The sequence below is a fragment of the Somniosus microcephalus genome, chromosome 1, assembly GCF_052327205.1.
Source record: "Somniosus microcephalus isolate GS21.2 chromosome 1, FLI_Smic_1.0, whole genome shotgun sequence".
NCBI lineage: Eukaryota > Metazoa > Chordata > Chondrichthyes > Squaliformes > Somniosidae > Somniosus > Somniosus microcephalus.
Window position 1 is genome coordinate 263028549 of NC_140987.1, and position 18933 is coordinate 263047481.

Below are 18933 nucleotides of genomic sequence, written 5' to 3' on the forward strand. Positions count from 1 at the left end.
AAATTGTAGGCAGTTTTGTGATTTGTGTCTACTAGAACTGACCTGAGAATGCTTAAAGCCCTTTTCACCATAGGAGCTGTGCAAATACCAAGAGTCATTCATCCCTGGAGTTTGAACTGGATTTAAACATGGGCCCTATTGGTCATAAGGAAATTGTGCTGATCTGCTGTATAATGCAAGTCTCTTCCATATTTCTCACCTTACACTTACTCCAAAATTTTTAAATTACCTGATTCCCTCTACAGTCCTGTGTCCGGATTGTAATTTTTAAGTAAGAGACCTTCTATCAACCTTTACTTCATTGTCCATTTCTGAAGCCACATTATTAAACACTGTCTTAAACAATATAGAAGTTGATTTGCTCAGTGTTGCAAATTGGCATGTGGATATTCTTTTCTATTAAATTATACATGATGATTTATAGCATGTTATCCTTTACCTTGGTCCTGTAGGATTAGATCAGGCAACATGCACTAAATTGAGCAGTCCCCACTGCTATTTAGGGGCATAAAGCTAATGGCATCAGTAAATCCTTTTGTAGTTCTCTTCTGCAGGGTTGTAGAGAAGCATATTTAAAATACTATGTGTAAATTTTTTTTTTAACGTCATTGTCATCCAATGCATTGCCGGGCATATGATAACTTTCTCAATATAGCTATAGCTTACTGTTGGCTCAAATTTAGTTCAGAAGGAAATCTTTCTGGCAATCTCCCAAAGACTCAGTATCTTAACGATAATCCCTCTTTTGTAATAGATTATAAATCCTCTTCATAAGTTACAGATGAGGTATTTACACATTGAGAGTGCAAGCCTAGCAGCAGCTGGGAAATCAATTATCTGGCTGATGCTGGAGAAAATCTGTTCACTGGCAAACCCATTTTAAAGTAAAGTTTTTTGAGCAGAATTTGTTTTCCTTTCCACCCCCTCAAGTAGAAGAAAATGGTACACTTGGCCAGTTCAAAGATTTGCATTAACTTTTTAAAAACTTTTATTTTGGTCTCTTGGAAGGGCGGGGTAACCCAACACTAGGATAGAGGTGGCTGACATCATCCCAAACTGCTGCTTATGGACTTGTGCAAATTCTAATCAGAGAATGGTTACAGCATAGAAGGAGGCCATTCGGCCCGTCAAGCCTGTGCCACCACCCTTTCAGGCAGCGAATTCCAGATACTAACCACTCGCTGCATAAGTTTTTCCTCCTGTTGCCTTTAGTTCTTCTGCCAATCACATTAAGTCTGTCCTCTGATTCTTGACCCTTCTGCCAATGGGACAGTTTCTCTCTATCTACTCTGTCTAGACCCCTCATGATTTTGAATACCTCTATCAATTCTCCTCTCAACCTTCTGTACTCCAAGGAGAACAACCCCAGCTTCTCCAGTCTAGCTACATAACTGAAGCCCCTCATCCCTGGAATCATTCTTGTAAATCTTTTCTGCACCCTCTCTAAGGCCTTCACATAAGGCCAGAGTTGGACACAATACTCCAGTTGAGGCCGAACCAGTGTTTTATAAAGGTTCATCAAAACTTCCTTGCTTTTGTACTCTCTGCCTCTATTTATGAAGCCCAGGATCCCGTATGCTTTTTTAACCCCACTCAACCTGCCCTGCCACCTTCAACGACTTGTGCTCATATACCCCCAGGTGTCTCTGTTCATGCACCCTCTTTAGAATTGTACCCTTTAGTTTATATTGCCTCTCCTCATTCGTCCTACCAAAATGTATCACTTCGCACTTTTCTGCGTTAAATTTCATTTGCCACGTGTCAGCCCATTCCACCAGCCTGTCTGTCTGTCTCTTGATGTCTATCACTATCCTTCTCATTGTTATACTTCCAAGTTTTGTGTCATTTGCAGATTTTGAAATTGTGCCCTGTACACCCAATTAGAACATAAGACGTGGGAGCAAGAGTAGGTAATTTGGCCCCTCGAGTCTGCTCCGCCATTCAATAAGATCATGGCTGATCTGATCTTGGCCTAAACTCCACTTCCCTGCCCGCTTGACTCCCTTATCGTTCAAAAATCTGTATCTCCACCTTAAATATATTCAATGACACAGCTCTCTGGGGAAGAGAATTCCAAAGATTCATTACCCTCAGAAGAAATTCCTCCTCCATTTTTCTGTTTTAAATGAGTGCTGCCTTATTCTGAAATTATGCCCTCTAGTTCTAGATTTCCCCCATGAGGGGAAACATCCTCTCTGCATCTACCCTATCAAGCCCCTTCAGAATCTTATGTTTCAATAAGATTCCCTCATTCTTCTAAACTCCAATGAGTATAGGCCCAACCTGCTTCATTCCAAGTCATTAATATATATCAAGAAAAGCAGTGGTCCTAGTACCGACCCCTGGGGAACACCACTGTATACCTTCCTCCAGTCTGGGGAAAAAAACAACCATTCACTGCTACTGTTTCCTGTCACTTAGCCAATTTCGTATCCATGCTGCCATTGTCCCTTTTATTCCATGGGTTTCAACGTTGCTGGCAAGCCTATTATGTGGCACTTTATCAAATGCCTTTTGGAAGTCCATGTACACCACGTCAACTGCATTGCCCTCATCAAACCTCTGTTACCTCTTCAAAACTCGATCAAGTTGGTTAAAGACGATTTGCCTTTAACAAATCCGTGCTGGCTTTTCTTAATTAATCCATACCTGCCCAAGTGACAATTTTGTCCCTGATTATCGTTTCTAAAAGCTTCCCCACTACTGAGGTTAAACTGACTGGCCTGTAGTTGCTGGGTTTATCCTTGCACCCTTTTTTTGAACAATGGTGTAACATTTGCAATTCTTCAGTCCTCTTGCACCAGCCCTGTATCAAGGAGGATTGGAAGATTATGGCCAGTACCTCCTGCAGTTTCCACCTTTACTTCCCTCAGCATCCTAGGATGCATCCCATCTGGTCCTGGTGACTTATCTACTTTAAGTACAACCAGCCTTTCTAGTACCTTCATCAATTTTTATCCCATCCAGTATCACAACTACTTCCTCTTTCACTATGACTTGGGCAGCATCTTTTTTGGTAAAGACAGATGCAAAGTACTCATTTAGTACCTCAGCCATGCCCTCTGCCTCCATGCATAGATCTCCATTTTGGTCCCTAATCGGCCCCACCCCTCCACTTATTACCAGTTTGCTATTTATATGCCTATAGAAGACTTTTGGATTCCCTTTCATGTTAGCTGCCAATCTATTCTCTTAATGTCTCTTAACCTTTCCTGCCTTCTATCCTATCACAGACCTTCCCTTTTGTTCTTTCATCCCCTCCCCGCCCCCCCCCCCCTCCTTTCCCAGCTCCTGCACTTGCTTAAAAATCTGTTCCATTTCCTGCGCTTTCCAGTTCTGACGAAAGGTCATCGACCTGAAACGTTAACTCTGTTTTTCTCTTCACAGATGCTGCCTGACCTGATAATCTCCAGCATTTTCTGTTTTTATTTCACATTCGCAGCATCTGCAGTATTTTTTCTTTTTGTATTAGTGTTTAATTCACTGCCACCTCTCTTCCAGGAATGCCCACCTTGAAGTTCTGCTCTTCTCTCCGACAGGATTTCCGTTTGTCTATTTTAACTTGTTCATCTTCATTGCTTTCTGTCTCCCTTCTCGTGTTTGATCAGGTATCTACCAAAATGACGTGACATTGGCCGTCTCCATTTCTCTGCTCCCCTCACTCCAACCTACCTCCCTCTGAACTTGCAGCACTCTATTCGCTCAGATCCAACCCCAACATTGCCATTAAACCTGTTGACGAGGGTGATGCTGTTGTTTGGCAAACAGACCTCTACCTTGCGGAAGCTGAACGCCAACTCTCCGACACCACCTCCTACCTCTGCCTGGAGCATGACCCCACTACTGGACATCAAGCCACAGTTTCCAAGACTGTCATTGACCTCATCTCCTCTGCAGATCCTTTTTTTCCCCCCGCCCGGGCCGCCAACCTCATAGTTTCCCCAACCCCGCACAGCCCGCTTCTACCTCCTTCCCAAGATCCACAAACAGGGCTGCCCTGGTAGACCCATTGTTTCAGCCTGTTCTTGCCCCACGGAACTTATCGCTTCCTATCTTGACTTTTTTTTCCTCCCCTTGTCCGGTCTCTTCCCACCTACATCTGCGACTCTTCTGACGCCCTCCGCCACTTTAACAGTTTCCAGTTTCCTGGCCCCAACCGCCTCCTTTTCACTATGGACATATAATCCCTCTACACCTCCATCCCCCACCAGGCTGGCCTGAGGGCGCTCCGCTTCTTCCTTGAACAGAGGCCCAACCAGTCCCCATCCACCACCACCCTCCTCTGCCTGGCTGAACTTGTTCTCACATTGAACAACTTCTCCTTTGACTCCGATCACTTCCTCCAAATCAAAGGTGTTGCTATGGGAATCCACATGGGTCCTAGCTATGCCTGCCTTTTCGTGGGATATGTGGAACACTTTGTTCCAGTTCTACTCGGGTCCCCTCCTTCACTTTTTTTCCCGGTACACTGATGACTGTATCGGTGCCGTTTCCTGCTCTCGCCCTGAACTAGATAATTTCATTCACTTTGCTTCCAATTTCCACCCTTCCCTCACCTTCACATGGTCCATCTCCAACTCTTCTCTTCCTCGACTTCTTCATCTCCGTCTCTGGGGATAGGTTATTGACAAACATTCACTACAAGCCCACTAACTCCCACAGCTACCTGGACTACACTTCTTCCCACCCCGCCTCCTGTAAGGACTCTATTCCATTCTTCCAGTTTCTCTGTCTCCACTGAATCTGCTCTGACGATGCCACCTTCCACACCAGTGCTTCCGACATGTCTTCCTTTTTCCTCAACCGAGGATTCCCCTCTACTGTGGTTGACAAGGCCCTTGACCGTGTCTGTTCTATCTCCCGCACTTCTGCCCTCCCCTCTGCCCCTCCCTCCCGGAACCACGATAGAGTTCCCCTTGTCCTCACCTTTCATCGCACCAGCCTCCACATTCAACGGATCATCATCCGCCACTTCCAGCGTGATCCCACCACCAAACACATCTTCCCCCTCGCCTCCCCTTTCAGCATTCCGAAGGGACCGCTCCCTCCGCGACACCCTAGTCCACTCCTCTATCACCCCCAACACCCCTTCCCCTTCATCCGGCACCTTCCCGTGCAAGCGCAGGAGATGCAACACATGCCCTTATAACTTCCCACTGTCCAGGGCCCCAAACACCCCTTTCAGGTGAAAGTGATTTACTTGTACTTCTTGCAATTTAGTATACTGTATTCGCTACTCACAATGTGGTCTCCTCTAAATTGGGGAGACCAAACGCAGATTGGGTGACCGCTTTGCGGAACACCTCCGTTCAGTCCGTAAGGGGGACCCCGAGCTGTAGGTCGCCTGTCACTTTTTAATTCTTCGCACCACTCCCACTTGGACCTCACCGTCCTCAGCCTCTTGCATTGTTCCACTGAAGCTCAGCAGAAGCTCGAGGAACAGCACCTCCTCTTTCGATTAGGCACTTTACAGCCTTCTGGACTCAACATAGAGTTCAACAATTTCAGATCATAACCTTTGCCCCTATCATATATATTTTTTATCCACACTTTTTTTTTCTCTTTTTTGCTTCTTTCCCACATGGCAGCTGTCTTTCATTCTGCCAGTGCAATTCACACTTCATCTAGAACCATCCTTTGTTTCTTAACCTGTCCCATTACCATCTCCTTTTGCTTTGAATATCTCAATGTCTCTTAACCTCTCCTGCCTTCTATCGTATCGCAGACCTTCCTTTTTGTTCTTTCTTCCCCTCCCCCTTTCCCAGCCCCTGCACTTGCTTAAAAATCTTGCCAGTTCTGATGAAAGGTCATTGACCTGAAACGTTAACTGTTTCTCTCCTCACAGATGCTGCCTGACCTGAGTATCTCTAGCATTTTCTGTTTTTATTTCAGATCTCCAGCATCTGCAGTATTTTCTTTTTGTAATCTATTCTCATTCTTTGCCCCTCTTTTATTTCTTTTTTCACTTCTCCTCTGAACTTTCTATTCAGCCTGATTCTCATTTTTATTCTCCACCTGACATCTGCCATACACCCTGCTTTTCTGTTTCATCTTACTCTATCTCTTTTGTCATCCAGGGAGCTCTGGCTTTGGTTGCCCTACCTCTTTTCCCCCCCCCCCCCCCCCCCTCCCTCATGGGAATGTACCTCGACTTTCCTGAACCATCTCCTCTTTAAAGGCAGCCCATTGTTCGATTACAGTTTTGCCTGCCAATCTTTGATTCCAATTTACTTGGGCCAGATCCATTCTCAACCCACTGAAATTGGCTTTCCTTCAATTAAGCATTTATTTTTGCTCTAGATTGTTCCCTGTCCTTTTCCATAGCTAGTATAAACCTTTGATGCTATGATCACTGTTCCCTAAATGTTCCCCTACTGACACTTGCTCCACCTCGCCTACCTCATTCCCCAGAACCAGATCCAGCAATGCCTCCTTCCTCATTGTGCTGGAAATGTACTGATCAAGAAAGTTCTCCTAACCACACTTCAGAAATTCTTCCCCCTCTCTGCCCTTTACACTATTGCTATCCCAGTCTATATTGGGATAGTTTGAAGTCTCCCATTATCACTACTCTATAGCTCTTGCACTTCTCTAACTTCCCTGCAAATTTATTCCTCTCTATCCTTCCCACCAGTTAGCAGCCTATAGAATACACCTTGACTTCACTTGCAATCTGTTTGGAATTTACATTCTATTTGGTGTCAGGAAGGCAATGGGTAAATTGGTATGCAATGCTTCTGGATTTTCCTGTGATTGCACTGGTCTGAACAAAATCCAATCCACCCCTAGTCTACACACAGAATCTCTGCCTTCAAAGAGTAGCAGACTCACACCCACTCACACATCGTTTTTCCCACCTAATTTATTCTTCACGGGATTTTACCTTTCCAGCACTGCTCAATGATCTGAAACTCTGCCCACTGCTAGCGTTCAAACTAAACCACCCTTCAGCCAACGGTTCTATGTACAGTAAAAGTAAAATACAGGAGGTAGTTACAATCTGGACTATATTATAAGAAAGAGATCTTCATTACTCAGTGCACAAAAGAAAACATCCTTTCCTGTGAGATCTCTTCACGGTACTGTCTCCTAGTTGTCTTCGTACGTGTCTTCATACAGTTCCCCAAAGGGAACAGTATGAAGTGGTGGAAGGATTTCTGGCCGCGATTAACGCTCCTTCCGTGACCGTAACCATCTTCGTACCAGCCATTAGGGTGGTTAGTCCTATGGCGGGAGGGTTTTACGGGCTCCCACAACCCATACGAGGGGGGGGGGGCCCCACCCACACCCACGGCCGCAAGTATCCCGCTGGATGTCAACCCAGAATTTAGAGCCGGAGCTCCGACTCCACTTGCCGGGACTGTCTGGAGCGGGGTTTGAAACCCTACACCTTCTGGCCCAGTGGCGGGGATGCTACCGCTACACCAAAGGCCCACTCTGTGTCTCCTAGTAGCACTAAATCATGCAGCCACTTGCACTAAGGATAAGTTGTTGATGTTCTTGCAGCACAACATGTGTCTTCTCAAATACTGTTCTTTTTTGACTGAGTCAGCAATCCCCTGACAGATTATCTGGTCATAGAAACATAGACATAGAAACATAGAAGATAGGAGCAGGAATAGGCCATTTGGCCCCTTGGGCCTGTTCTGCCATTTAATGAGATCATGGCTGATCATCCAAATTCAGTACCCTGTCCCTGCCTTCTCTCCATATCCCTTGATCCCTTTAGCCTTAAGAAATATATCTAACTCCTTCTTGAATATATTCAATGAATTGGCCTCAACTGCCTTCTGTGGTAGAGAATTCCACAGGTTCACCACTCTCTGGGTGAAGAAATTCCTCCTCAGCTCAGTCCTAAATGGCTTACCCCTTATCTTTAGACTGTCCCCTGGTTCTGGACTCCCCCGCCATCGGGGACATCCTTCCTGCATCTAGTCTGTCTAGTCCTGTTAGAATTGTATAAGTTTCAATGAGATCCCCTCTCATTCTTCTAAACTCCAGCGAGTATAAGCCTAATCGACCCAATCTCTCCTCATACGTCATTCCTGTCATCCCAGGTATCAGTCTGGTGAATCTTCGCTGCACTCCCTCCATGGCAAGAACATCCTTCCTCAGATAAGGCGACCAAAATTGCACCAATACTCAAGGTGTGGTCTCACCAAGGCCCTGTACAACTGCAGCAAGACATTCTTGTTCCTGTACTCAAACCCTCTCGCTACGAAGGCCAACATACCATTTGCCGCCTTAACCGCCTGCATGCTTACCTTCAGCGACTGGTGCGCAAGGACACCCAGGTCTTGTTACACTTCCCCTTCTCCCAATCTATTGCCGTTCAGATACTAATCTGCCTTCCTGTTTTTGCCACCAAAGTGGATAACTTTACATTTATCCACATTGGGCAGAAGCATGGCAGATGCAGTGTAATCACCCAACCTGTCCAAATCATACTGGAGTTTCTCGGCTTCCTCCTCACAGCACACACGCCCATCCAGCTTTGTCGTCTGCAAACTTGGAGATATTACATCTAGTTCCCTCGTCTAGATCATTTTGTATATTAATGTATCCAGAAATATTTAGTACCCAATCCTGCCCTTTCTTGAGCCAGGTCTGTTATCGGCACAACATCATATTCCCATGTGTCTCTCTGCACCTGCAGCTCAGCAACCTTACTTACCATACTTTGTGCATTCACTGTAAACCTATCTTAGATCTCCTTGTATTCTCTCTTAGCCTGACCCCACCTAATACTGTACTATTTCTCACTCGTGCTATCTGTCTCTCGCAATCCTTTGTGCACCTTGTTTCTCCTTTCTAATGCTACATCCCAGTGCCCATCCCCCTGCCAAATTAGTTTAAACCCTCCCCAACAGCACTAGCAAACCCCTGCGAGGACATTGGTCCCAGCTCTGAGGTACAACCTGTCCAGCCTGTACAGATCCCATCTTCCCCCCAGAACCAATGCCAATGTCCCAGGAATCTAAAGCCCTCCCTCCTGCACTATCTCCAGCCACTCATTCATCTACTCTATCCTCCTATTTCTATACTCACTAGCTCATGGCACCAGAGTACTACCTTTTTTGAGGTCCTGCTTTTTAATCTCTTTCCTAGCTCCCTAAAATCTGCCTGCAGGACTGTTGTATCCGTGTGTTAATGGAGACACGGAATGCAGGAGTTGGTTTAACAGGTGTTTACTGAACAAAGTCTGGAGGTGAACTAAAAGATACAAGACGCTATACAGGCTTATATACCCAAGTGGTCACTACCGGTATCACAGTACACAGGGGCTCTTAAAGGTACATACACTACAATTACCTCCTCCCTCTTTCTACCCATGTCGTTGATATAGATATGGACCATGACCTCTGGCTGTTCACCTTCTTCTTTCCTCCCTCCACACCCCCCCCCCCCCCCCCCCCCCAAATGTTCTGCAGCTGCTCAGTGACATCTTGACCCTGGCACCAGAAAGCATCATACCATCCTGGAATTCCTCTACTCTGCTTACGATGCACTCCGTTTGCAATCTCCCAGCTCTGTTGCCAAGCTCTGTGTTTTTGCAAATTCTAGCTCAAATTACAGTAACTTTAACTTTTTAATCTTCACATTTCAGCATCTCTGCCCTGCAACACCCACCCCCACCCCCCCCCCCCTCCAAAAACAGTTAAAAAAAAAAAAAAAAATTAGCTTATACATGATGGCCAAGATTGTAACTTGGCTTGGTGAACTGAAGGTGCATCCCACCTATGTTATGATACTGCACATTGGAGCTCTCAAATGAATGTCGAATTAATGCAAACACTTTTTATTAAAAAAAAAAAAAAAATTATTCTGTCCTAGTCTAAATATTACCTTTTATGGCCCCTAGTTGTTTTCCCCCACAAGTGGAAATATCCCCTCTACGTCTACCCTATCAAACCTTTTCATAATTTTAAAGACCTCTATCAGGTCGCCCCCAGCCTTCTCTCTCCTTGAGGCTCAGCCAGTTTAGTCTTTCCTGGTAGTTATACACCAGGAAAGTGAGTGACTATACAGGGCAGCTTATGTGCACTGTACATTTTATATGTACCGTGTATGTAATATCTGACTTGGGGATAGAGGGTAGAAGAAATTGTGTAAAAACCACCAATTTCATGTAGTAATTGAAGACTTTTTTTTTTTTTCCTTTTTTGTGCAGCCACTTCCAGAAAAATTTGTAGTGAAGGGAGTCGTGGACCGCTTTTCAGAAGACTTTGTGGAGACTAGAAGGAAGGCACTAGACAAGTTTCTGAAAAGGATCGTAGATCATCCTGTTCTTTCCTTCAATGATCATTTCAATGTTTTTCTTACAGCAAAGGTATTAGAATTTAAATCTTGTTCTTGAGTAGTTTTGGTGGTTGGGGGGGATAAATAAGTTTGCTCAACCATATTGAAGTCACGGCTGTGACATGTGGTTTAAAAGCAACTTGAGTGTGAGATATTTGAGCTAACTGTTATATGATCCAAAAAGTTGTTGCAGGAATATTCAACACTAATGCAGAACAGTCAGAATTGATTTTTGTCTTATCCATTATTTTGCAAAATACAGCTTTTTGTGATGGTGAACTGGTATCAAAATGCAATACTACTTTCTCTTTCTCACACACAACACGACAGTACTCTTCTTGGAAATTAAAAATCAGCATTAATATTGAGGGATGTCCTTTTAAGAGCAGCACTAATTTAATCTTGTGCCTCAAGAAGCACAACTCTGTTTATAAGATGGCTTTCAAGGGGCTGCTGGATGCCAAAGGCTAGATACTGCTGGTCATGGGCGTACTATCCAGCAATGCAGCTTTTGCATTGCTAACCTGTATGAACATTTTTAGTATCTAAGTACGGTGAATTTGCAGCGCTGGCTGTCTTGAGCATTGCAGGAATGTTGAGTGGAAAATTTTCTTCTGGGTAAATATGTCATCAAATGATGCACTGCAGATTTCCTCAACATAAGTATATGTTTCTACTTTAAAATGTGGTGTTTTTTTTAACATGGGTGCCTTAATGGGTGGGGTCACTGCATTCTGAAACTACCACATACTATAGGAGGATAATTATAGCTTGATTGGTTCAAACACATTTGCATGCAGATGAAAATGTGATGTTGCAGATAAATGATTAACTTTTGGCAACATGGAACTGGATGCAAGGATCGAAGCTTTGAGTAAATAAGATTAGACAATATCCAACATCTTGTCCAATTAATCCAGCTTGTTTCAATTTCTTTCAGGCTGTCATGTAGCCATTGGGCAAAGAACTTCCAGATTAATATAGGAAACTCTACTTTTTCAGGACGAGCATATAAAAGGAAATGCAGGGCTGGTGAAATAGCCCCAGTAATCAACCTGTGTGCTCTGGACGGCCATATTAAAGCTAATAAAGCAATCGTCTGCATATAAAGGATTAAGGCACAAGTGTTAAATACCATGCAAAATGTAATGGTCGATTTATGATTGCCAATGCTCATGACTTGTTGACTAAAATAAGCATGTCCCAACGCACTCTAACTTGTCAAACTTGCTTCTGGTCACAATGCACCTGTAAAGAACAGCTTTGGGTTCATAGAACACGTGCATGAGGAATGGCTGTGCTGTTAAATGTATTCATCAGGATAAGTTAACCAAAGCAAGCTAAGAAATCTTTCCATGACTTTGATTAGTGACCGGGATTGGCCAATGCAGATCTCGCCAATGTGATGCCATCAACTAACAGGTGCCAAGGACCCTTTTATATATCTCTCGTTGCTGAGTTCATTGTCAAGTATAGCATACTGAGACTTCACAAGCGCAGAATTTTATTTAGACCGAGGGCAGATTACACCTGTTCCCTCCAAGGAGCTACTGATCATGATCCTTATCTTGTTATGTAAAATTGTTTAATTTGGGCATCTGCTTAATGCTGTGGCTTGGTTGGTAGCACACTCACCTCTGAGTCAGAAGGTTGTGGGTTCAAGTCCCACTCCAGGGACTTGAGCACAAAGCTAGCCTGACACTCCAGTGTGATACTTGAGGGAGTGCTGTACTGTCTAAGGTGCCGTCTTTCAGATGAGACGTTAAACCAAGGCCCTGTCTGCTCTCGGGTGGGCGTAAAGGATTTCGTGGCACTATTTTTGAAGAAGAGCAGGGGAGTTATCCCTGGTGTCCTGGCCAATATTTATCCCTCAACCACCAACAACAAAAACAGATTATCTGGTCATTATCACATTGCTGTTTGTGGGAGTTTGCTGTGTGCAAATTGGCTGCTGCGTTTCCCACATTACAACAGTGATTCCACTTCAAAAAAAAAAGGTACCTTCCGTCCGTCCATATTAAGAAACCCTATGGTAATGTTACTAACAGTTTCTCCATCCCAAATCTCAATTAAGAGGATTGTCCTTAGAGGAGAGATTGAATAGACTAGGTCTATATTCCCTAGCATTTAGAAGAATGAGGAAATCTCATTTAACCATATAAAATTCTTACAGGGCTTGACAGGGTAGATGCTGAGTATGTTTCCCCTGGCTGGGGAGTCTAGAACTTGGGGTCACAGTCTCCCGATAAGGGGTTGGCTATTTAGGACTAAGCCGAAGAGAAATTTGTTCACTCAGGGTGGTGAATCTTTGAAATTCTCTACCCTAGAGAGCTGTGGATGCTCAGTCTTGTATTCAAGATAAAGATCGCTAGATTTTTGGATACTTAAGGAATCGAGAGATAGAGGATAAGGTTGGAAGGTGGCGTTGAGGTTGAAGATCAGCCATGATCTTACTGAATGGTGGAGCAGGCTCAAATGTCCTGCTCCTAGTTCTTATGTTGGAAAAGTTTGGTAGGATAAATATGAATAACTGTTAATCAAAATGAATGTGTTGGGTAAAGAACTAAAACTTGTAACCCTTGTTAAGCTATTTGTAATGTTGTACTGAGTGCGAGGATTCAATCGCTGCCGCACATTAACCTGACTTATTACAGGAATTGATTGCAGATGTGCCAGGTGCTTTTCCTTCTCTGCAGTTGTCACCAGCCATGATGCTGGTTTTTTTTTTATTGGTTAAAACTGAAAGTAAAAAGTGATCAGTACCCGAGTAACCAGGTGATCATTCCTAATCTGGCAGCAAGTAGAATGATACAGCACAGAAGGAGGCCATTCGGTCCAATGTGCCTGTGCCGGCTCTTTGAAAGAGCTCTCCAATTAGCCCCACTCCCCTGCTCTTTCCCTATAGTCCCACAAATTTTCTTCCAAGTATTTATCCAATTCCCTTTTGAAAGTTACTATTGAATCTGCTTCCACCACTCTTTCAGGCAGTGCATTTCAGATCATTGTAACTCATAAGGAAATAGCAGCAGGAGTAGGCCATTCGGCCCTTCAAGCCTGCTCTACAACTTGCTGTGTACATTTTTTTTCTCCATCGCCCCTCTTTTGCCAATTACCTGTGTCCTTTGGTTATTGACCAGAGTAAACAAACAAGTCTTTTACTTTATAAAAAGTTTTTTAAAGTGTTTTGAAATTTTGTTCATTTGCAACTAATTTTGTGGTTTTTGGATTTCATTTGTGTAGGATCTGAATCCTTATAAAAAGCAAGGCCTAGCTTTTATCACAAAGATGGGGGAGTCTGTAAAATATGTTACTGGAGGATACAAATTAAGAAGTCGGCCTGTGGAGTTTGCTGCTATGGGGGATTACTTGGACATGTTTTCTCAGAAGCTGGGAACAATTGACCGGATTGCACAGAGGATAGTCAAAGAGCAAGCTGGTAAGATACTGGAAACCTGTCCTCCTGGAATTTTGCTGGATGCAAGGTCTTTGTACACAGATTTCGCTTTGGTTAATTTTGTGGTCGGCTGCTTTATAACTTTAATTTCTTGAATGTTTGCAGCTCCCTAGATAAATGTTTCCTACTTGTTCAGATTTAAAATCATAGTTCTTGCAGCTGAGTTTTTTTTCTGCTCCCCCTATCCCAAGTTATTGTCAATCACAAAGCATTTGCCATTCAGTGGTGGTTGTTATGACCTATTGGCCTCTGATCAGTATCTTGGCTTTCCTAGAAGCCAGCAATCTTGCCACAAATGATGCTTGGAGCCCTAGCTATTATAATTTGGCTTTGTCTAGAGCAATGCAGTTAGTCAAAATGCATCCATTCTTCGGTGTAGCACCAACTAAATTATTTTTTTATTTTGACTTGGTGCAAATGGCATGTTAGGAAGGCAAATGGTATGTTGGCCTTCATTGCAAGAGGATTTAAGTACAGGAGCGAGGATGTCTTACTACAGTTATACCAGGCATTGGTGAGACCACACCTGGAGTATTGTGTGCAGTTTTGGTCTCCTTACCTAAGAAAGGATATACTTGCCATAGAGGGAATGCAGCGAAGGTTCACCAGACTGATTCCTGGGATGGCAGGACTGTCATATGAGGAGAGATTGGGTCGACTAGGCCTGTATTCACTAGAGTTTAGAAGAATGAGGGGATCTCATTGAAACGTATAAAATTCTGACCGGGCTGGATGCAGGGAGGATGTTTCCCCTGGCTGTGGGTGGGGGGGGGGGGTCACAGTCTCAGGATATGGGGTAGGACATTTGGGACTGAGATGAGGAGAAATTTCTTCACAGGGTGGTGAACCTGTGGAATTCTCTACCACAGAAGGCTGTAGAGGCCAAGTCACTGAATATATTTAAGAAGGAGATAGCTAGATTTCTAGACACAAGGCATCAAGGGGTATGGGGAGAGAGCGGGAATATGGTATTGAGATAAAGGATCCGCCATGATCATATTGAATGGCGGAACAGGCTCGAAGGGCCAAACGGCCTACTGCTGCTCCTATTTTTCTTTGCTGTTTGCAGCCATTAAAGTCCATTTTTGTACTGCACTGATCTTTGTAATGCAGTTTCCGTTGCCTTCAGCAAAGGTCTGTTTGGAATGAGGAATTCTATACCGGAGTGTCTATTAACACCTTTTGTGTTAGCCAGTGAGTTTGAGGCAGGGAGGGACCTGTGGCTGGCAGGGCTTGCAGCCAAACAGTGAATTTTACAGCAAAGCAAACAAAGTCTATTTAAAAATAATCTCTCTCAATGGCAACAAACAGAAAATTGTGCGTAAAATCAATCCCAGTCATTTGTAGCAGTGCGGTCTCCAGGCATGATTGATTGGGGGAATTCCCCCAATCGGGCAAATGATGATGGCTTCTAGACCTCGGCTTGTGTAAAGATCCTCATCTGTAAGTGGCTTGCTTTCTTCCTCCTTCCCCCTTTTTTTTTTCCTTCTCCTCTTTTTCCCTCCCCTCCCCCCCCCAAAAAAAAACTTGCGCTTCACTGAAAGTGTAGAAAGCCAAGGGCAGAGTAGTGGGAGTAGGACAGCGAGTTGAAGTAGCAAACGAGAGAGTTCAGGGTCTTGCTACTGGACAGAACGGATGTGTTCAGCAAAGTGATCACCTAATCCAAGTCTGGTGGTCTCGATTGTAGAGGAAACTGTGGTGAGCAGTGACTACGGTATTCTATGTTGGAGGAAGTACAAGTGAACCAGTCTCGCCCAGGAGGAGTACTTGGCACCCTAGATGGTGGTGTGGGAGGAGGTGAATGGGCAAATATTGCATCTACTCCACTCGCATTGCAAGATGCCAAGGGAAAGAGCAGTTGTTGGTGGTAATGAGACTTCACTAGGGCACCATGGAGGGAACTGCCTGTTTGGGATGCTGAAAGGTGAGAGGGAAAATGTATTTGGTGATATCATGTTGGTGGCGGTAATGATGGAAGATGATCTGTGAAAGGTGAGGATAAGGGGCACCCTTATTGCTCTGGGAGGGCTAACGGCGGAAGTATGAAAAATGGGATGGACTCGGTCGAGGGCCCTGTGTACCATGTTGGAGGGGCATGCTTGGCTGAGGGAAGAGGACTTTTTGGAAGCTGGTATTGTCAGAGTAGATGCAATGGAGACTGAGAAACTGGGAGAAGGGAATGGAGACTTTACAGCAAGTGGGGTGGGAAGAACTATCTAGGTAGTTGTGGGAACCAGTAGGCTTGTAATGTTAGACAACCTATTTCCAGAGATGGAAGTGAGGGGTGGAAATTTGAAGCAACGTTAAATGAAATTCTCCCGATCTGGGCAGGAGCAAGAAGCACCATTGACTCCCCTTTCAATGTAATGGAAGAAGAGATCAGGGACGGGAAGAAAATGCTCAACATGCCTTACAAAAAGTCAGGTATAGCTGGGACCCATGTGGGTTCCCATAACAACTTTTATCTAGAGGAAGTGAGTGGAGTTAAAGGAAATGTTCAGTGTGAGAATAAGTTGAGCCAGACTGAGGAAGGTGGTGGTGGATGGGGACTGGTCGGACGACTGTCCAAGGAGTAAGCAGAGGGCCCACATGTTGCCCTGGTGAAGGATGGAAGTGTAGCAGGACTGTGCATCCATAGTGAATAGGAGATGGTTATTACTGGAAAACTTGTAGGTAATTTGGCATGCTTCTATTCAACAGTGCCAAGAATTTGCTCTGTGCTTGTAACTCCTCAAACTACTTTTTAATCAAAGTAAGAATTTGCATATTAAATGTGGCGACAAAGACATTAACATCCTTCCAAGCCAACCCTATATGCACAGGACTCGACGTTACGCACAATCTTTATGCTTAACAATCTTGCAGGCTCTTGTGGGAATAGTTCTGCTGCATACCAGGTGTAGCAAAGTCAGAAACCCTTGTAATTGCATTTAGCATTTTGCTACACTTGTTCCCCTTTTGGTGTATTTTCATTTTGCTACACTTGTATTTTCAAAGTGTGTGCTTTACAGTACAGTAGTTTGTATTGACATGCAAGATCTGATCTCGCTTACAAATTCTTGACTTTTATTTCACATTTTCTTGTACTACTTAGAATACTTGGTGGAGCTTCGAGAGTACGGACCCATTTATTCCTCCTGGTCTGCTATAGAAGAAGAACTAAACAAGCCCCTCAACGGTGTGTCAAATTGTATTGGCAGCTGCTGCATAGCCCTGGAAGAACTGTCAGAGGACATGTCTGAAGACTTTCTTCCTGTGCTTCGAGAATATGTACTCTATATAGAATCGATGAAGGCAAGAGAAATTTCCTTTCACCCCTTTTTTGAGCAGATTGTTATGTATTTACATGTGATTCTTATTTTTTAATGAACTTTGAATCATGTTATTTTTTTGCTTTATTCCACTAGTGTAATAATAGGATTTGTGTTTTATGGAATATCAACCATGTCTGATCCAATATTAAACAAAAATTCTCAAAAGGGGCCAGTAGAATCTGGGGCAATTCCATTGGTGTGTATTTCAATGCAGAAGTCTAACACTTCTCCATTTTACAAGTTGAATTATTTCACTTCCTGTTCTTTCCCAATCTAAACTTTGTATAGTGTACAACTTTTTAAAAATATAACTTGATGATATGCTGTTGATCAATGAAGTCCTGTAACCTCAGTATTACTTCTTGATTACAAGGTAACCATGTAACTTGTAATTCAGATAATCCATGTGATGTATATTCTGGAAATATTACAAATTTAAAAACCTGTGTTGCACATGTAAAAGCGACACATGATTCATCTGGTTCTGCATTGAAATTTTTAGTCACAACATCTGGAAAACCTTGAGTGATCGTTTATACTTGCAATATATGCTGGTGTTCCATTTGTTCATCAGTAAATTAAAATTGTAATTTTTTTTGTTTTGTCAACTATATCTAAGTCTGTGGTGGAAAGTAGAACATTCCTCAGTTTATACACCTGGTGACTATTCTTTTCTACTTGTTTGAAGTGTGCCTGGTGCCTTGATAAAATGCCTTGAACTCTTGTCAATGAATCTTGGCTGGCAGCATGATCAGAAAGTATCCAGGTGGAGTGTATCTGCAAGCTAATCTAAATTTCAGCCTTGATGGTTGATGTACAGTCTCATCCAGGAAACATATTTTTTTTTTTAAAAAGCTCGCGATCAGAACTTTCAATATGTGGTGACTTTTTGATCTGTAAATGGCAGAAAGTCATCAGCTAACAGAAGCTGTTTGCAAGGCTCCAAGTGTTGGCCAGTGCGATGCCGTTGTGTTGTGTAGCAGAGGAAGGTATTACCCGAAGGGTTGCTGTGGAAACTTGTGCAAGTGTATTTCCCATGGACAATACTTGCCTCTAGTTGCCATCATCTTTTGAATCTTCATTCACACCATGGCAATTGTCATTGGCAGTTTTTCTGAGGCTTATTTTTAAGAAGTGAAATATAGGATGTTGGTTTGATATTTTCCATATTACTAGTCCACAGATTCAGAATCTAATTTTTAGTGCAAATTCCAGTTAACCATTTACATTCATCTGTAAATGCCAGCTGAAGCTTTAGGTACATAATTCTTGTTAACATCTATCTGGAGTGTGTGATTTATTTGTATGTGCTACGATGGCTTTGGAAGTGAAAAGGATTGTACTAATTGTTAATTACTGCTCAATCAAATTTATGAAGCTTAACATAACTGTCGGAGTTATGGATTACATTGTCTGCAATGTTGATGCTAGGTCTTGGCAAAATGGTTGCTGACATGAGGCCCAGATTCAAAGCCTGTTTTAATTTTTATTTAGAATGTGCTTAGGAAAAGAGATCAAGTACAAGCTGAGTACGAGGCCAAACTTGAAACTGCTGCTTACAAGAAAGAAGAAAAACAAGGAGTGAGTACCAATCACTATTTATTTACATAGAATTTACAGCACAGCATCAGGCCATTTGGCCCAACAGATCTATGCTAGTGTTTATTTAGCTACTGAGAATAGATGGCGCATTGGAACAACTGGGTGGTGCAGTGCTTGGCAAACTTTCCTGTCATGTCTCTGGTGTGGGCTGAGATCCAGCTCAAACTGCTGAGATAGGTCTCCTTTCTGTTAACCCTAAGAACCCGTTCCTAATGGGCCTAGGTTCACAGCCCCAAACTGTCTGATTTAAGCACAGATTGATGC

At 43.4% G+C, this 18933-nt stretch overlaps 1 protein-coding gene across 2 annotated transcripts in view; it reads left to right on the top strand.

Annotated features, from left to right (window-relative positions):
* Positions 1 to 18933, top strand: part of snx30 (sorting nexin family member 30) — a 69865-nt gene that overhangs the window by 39991 nt on the left and 10941 nt on the right. For both annotated transcript variants that reach the window (XM_085993203.1, XM_085993196.1), the window contains exons 4-7: positions 10172 to 10330; positions 13540 to 13735; positions 16848 to 17047; positions 18562 to 18648. In XM_085993203.1, the coding sequence (XP_085849329.1) occupies positions 10172 to 10330; positions 13540 to 13735; positions 16848 to 17047; positions 18562 to 18648 (642 nt within the window). The remainder of the gene's footprint in view (positions 1 to 10171; positions 10331 to 13539; positions 13736 to 16847; positions 17048 to 18561; positions 18649 to 18933) is intronic.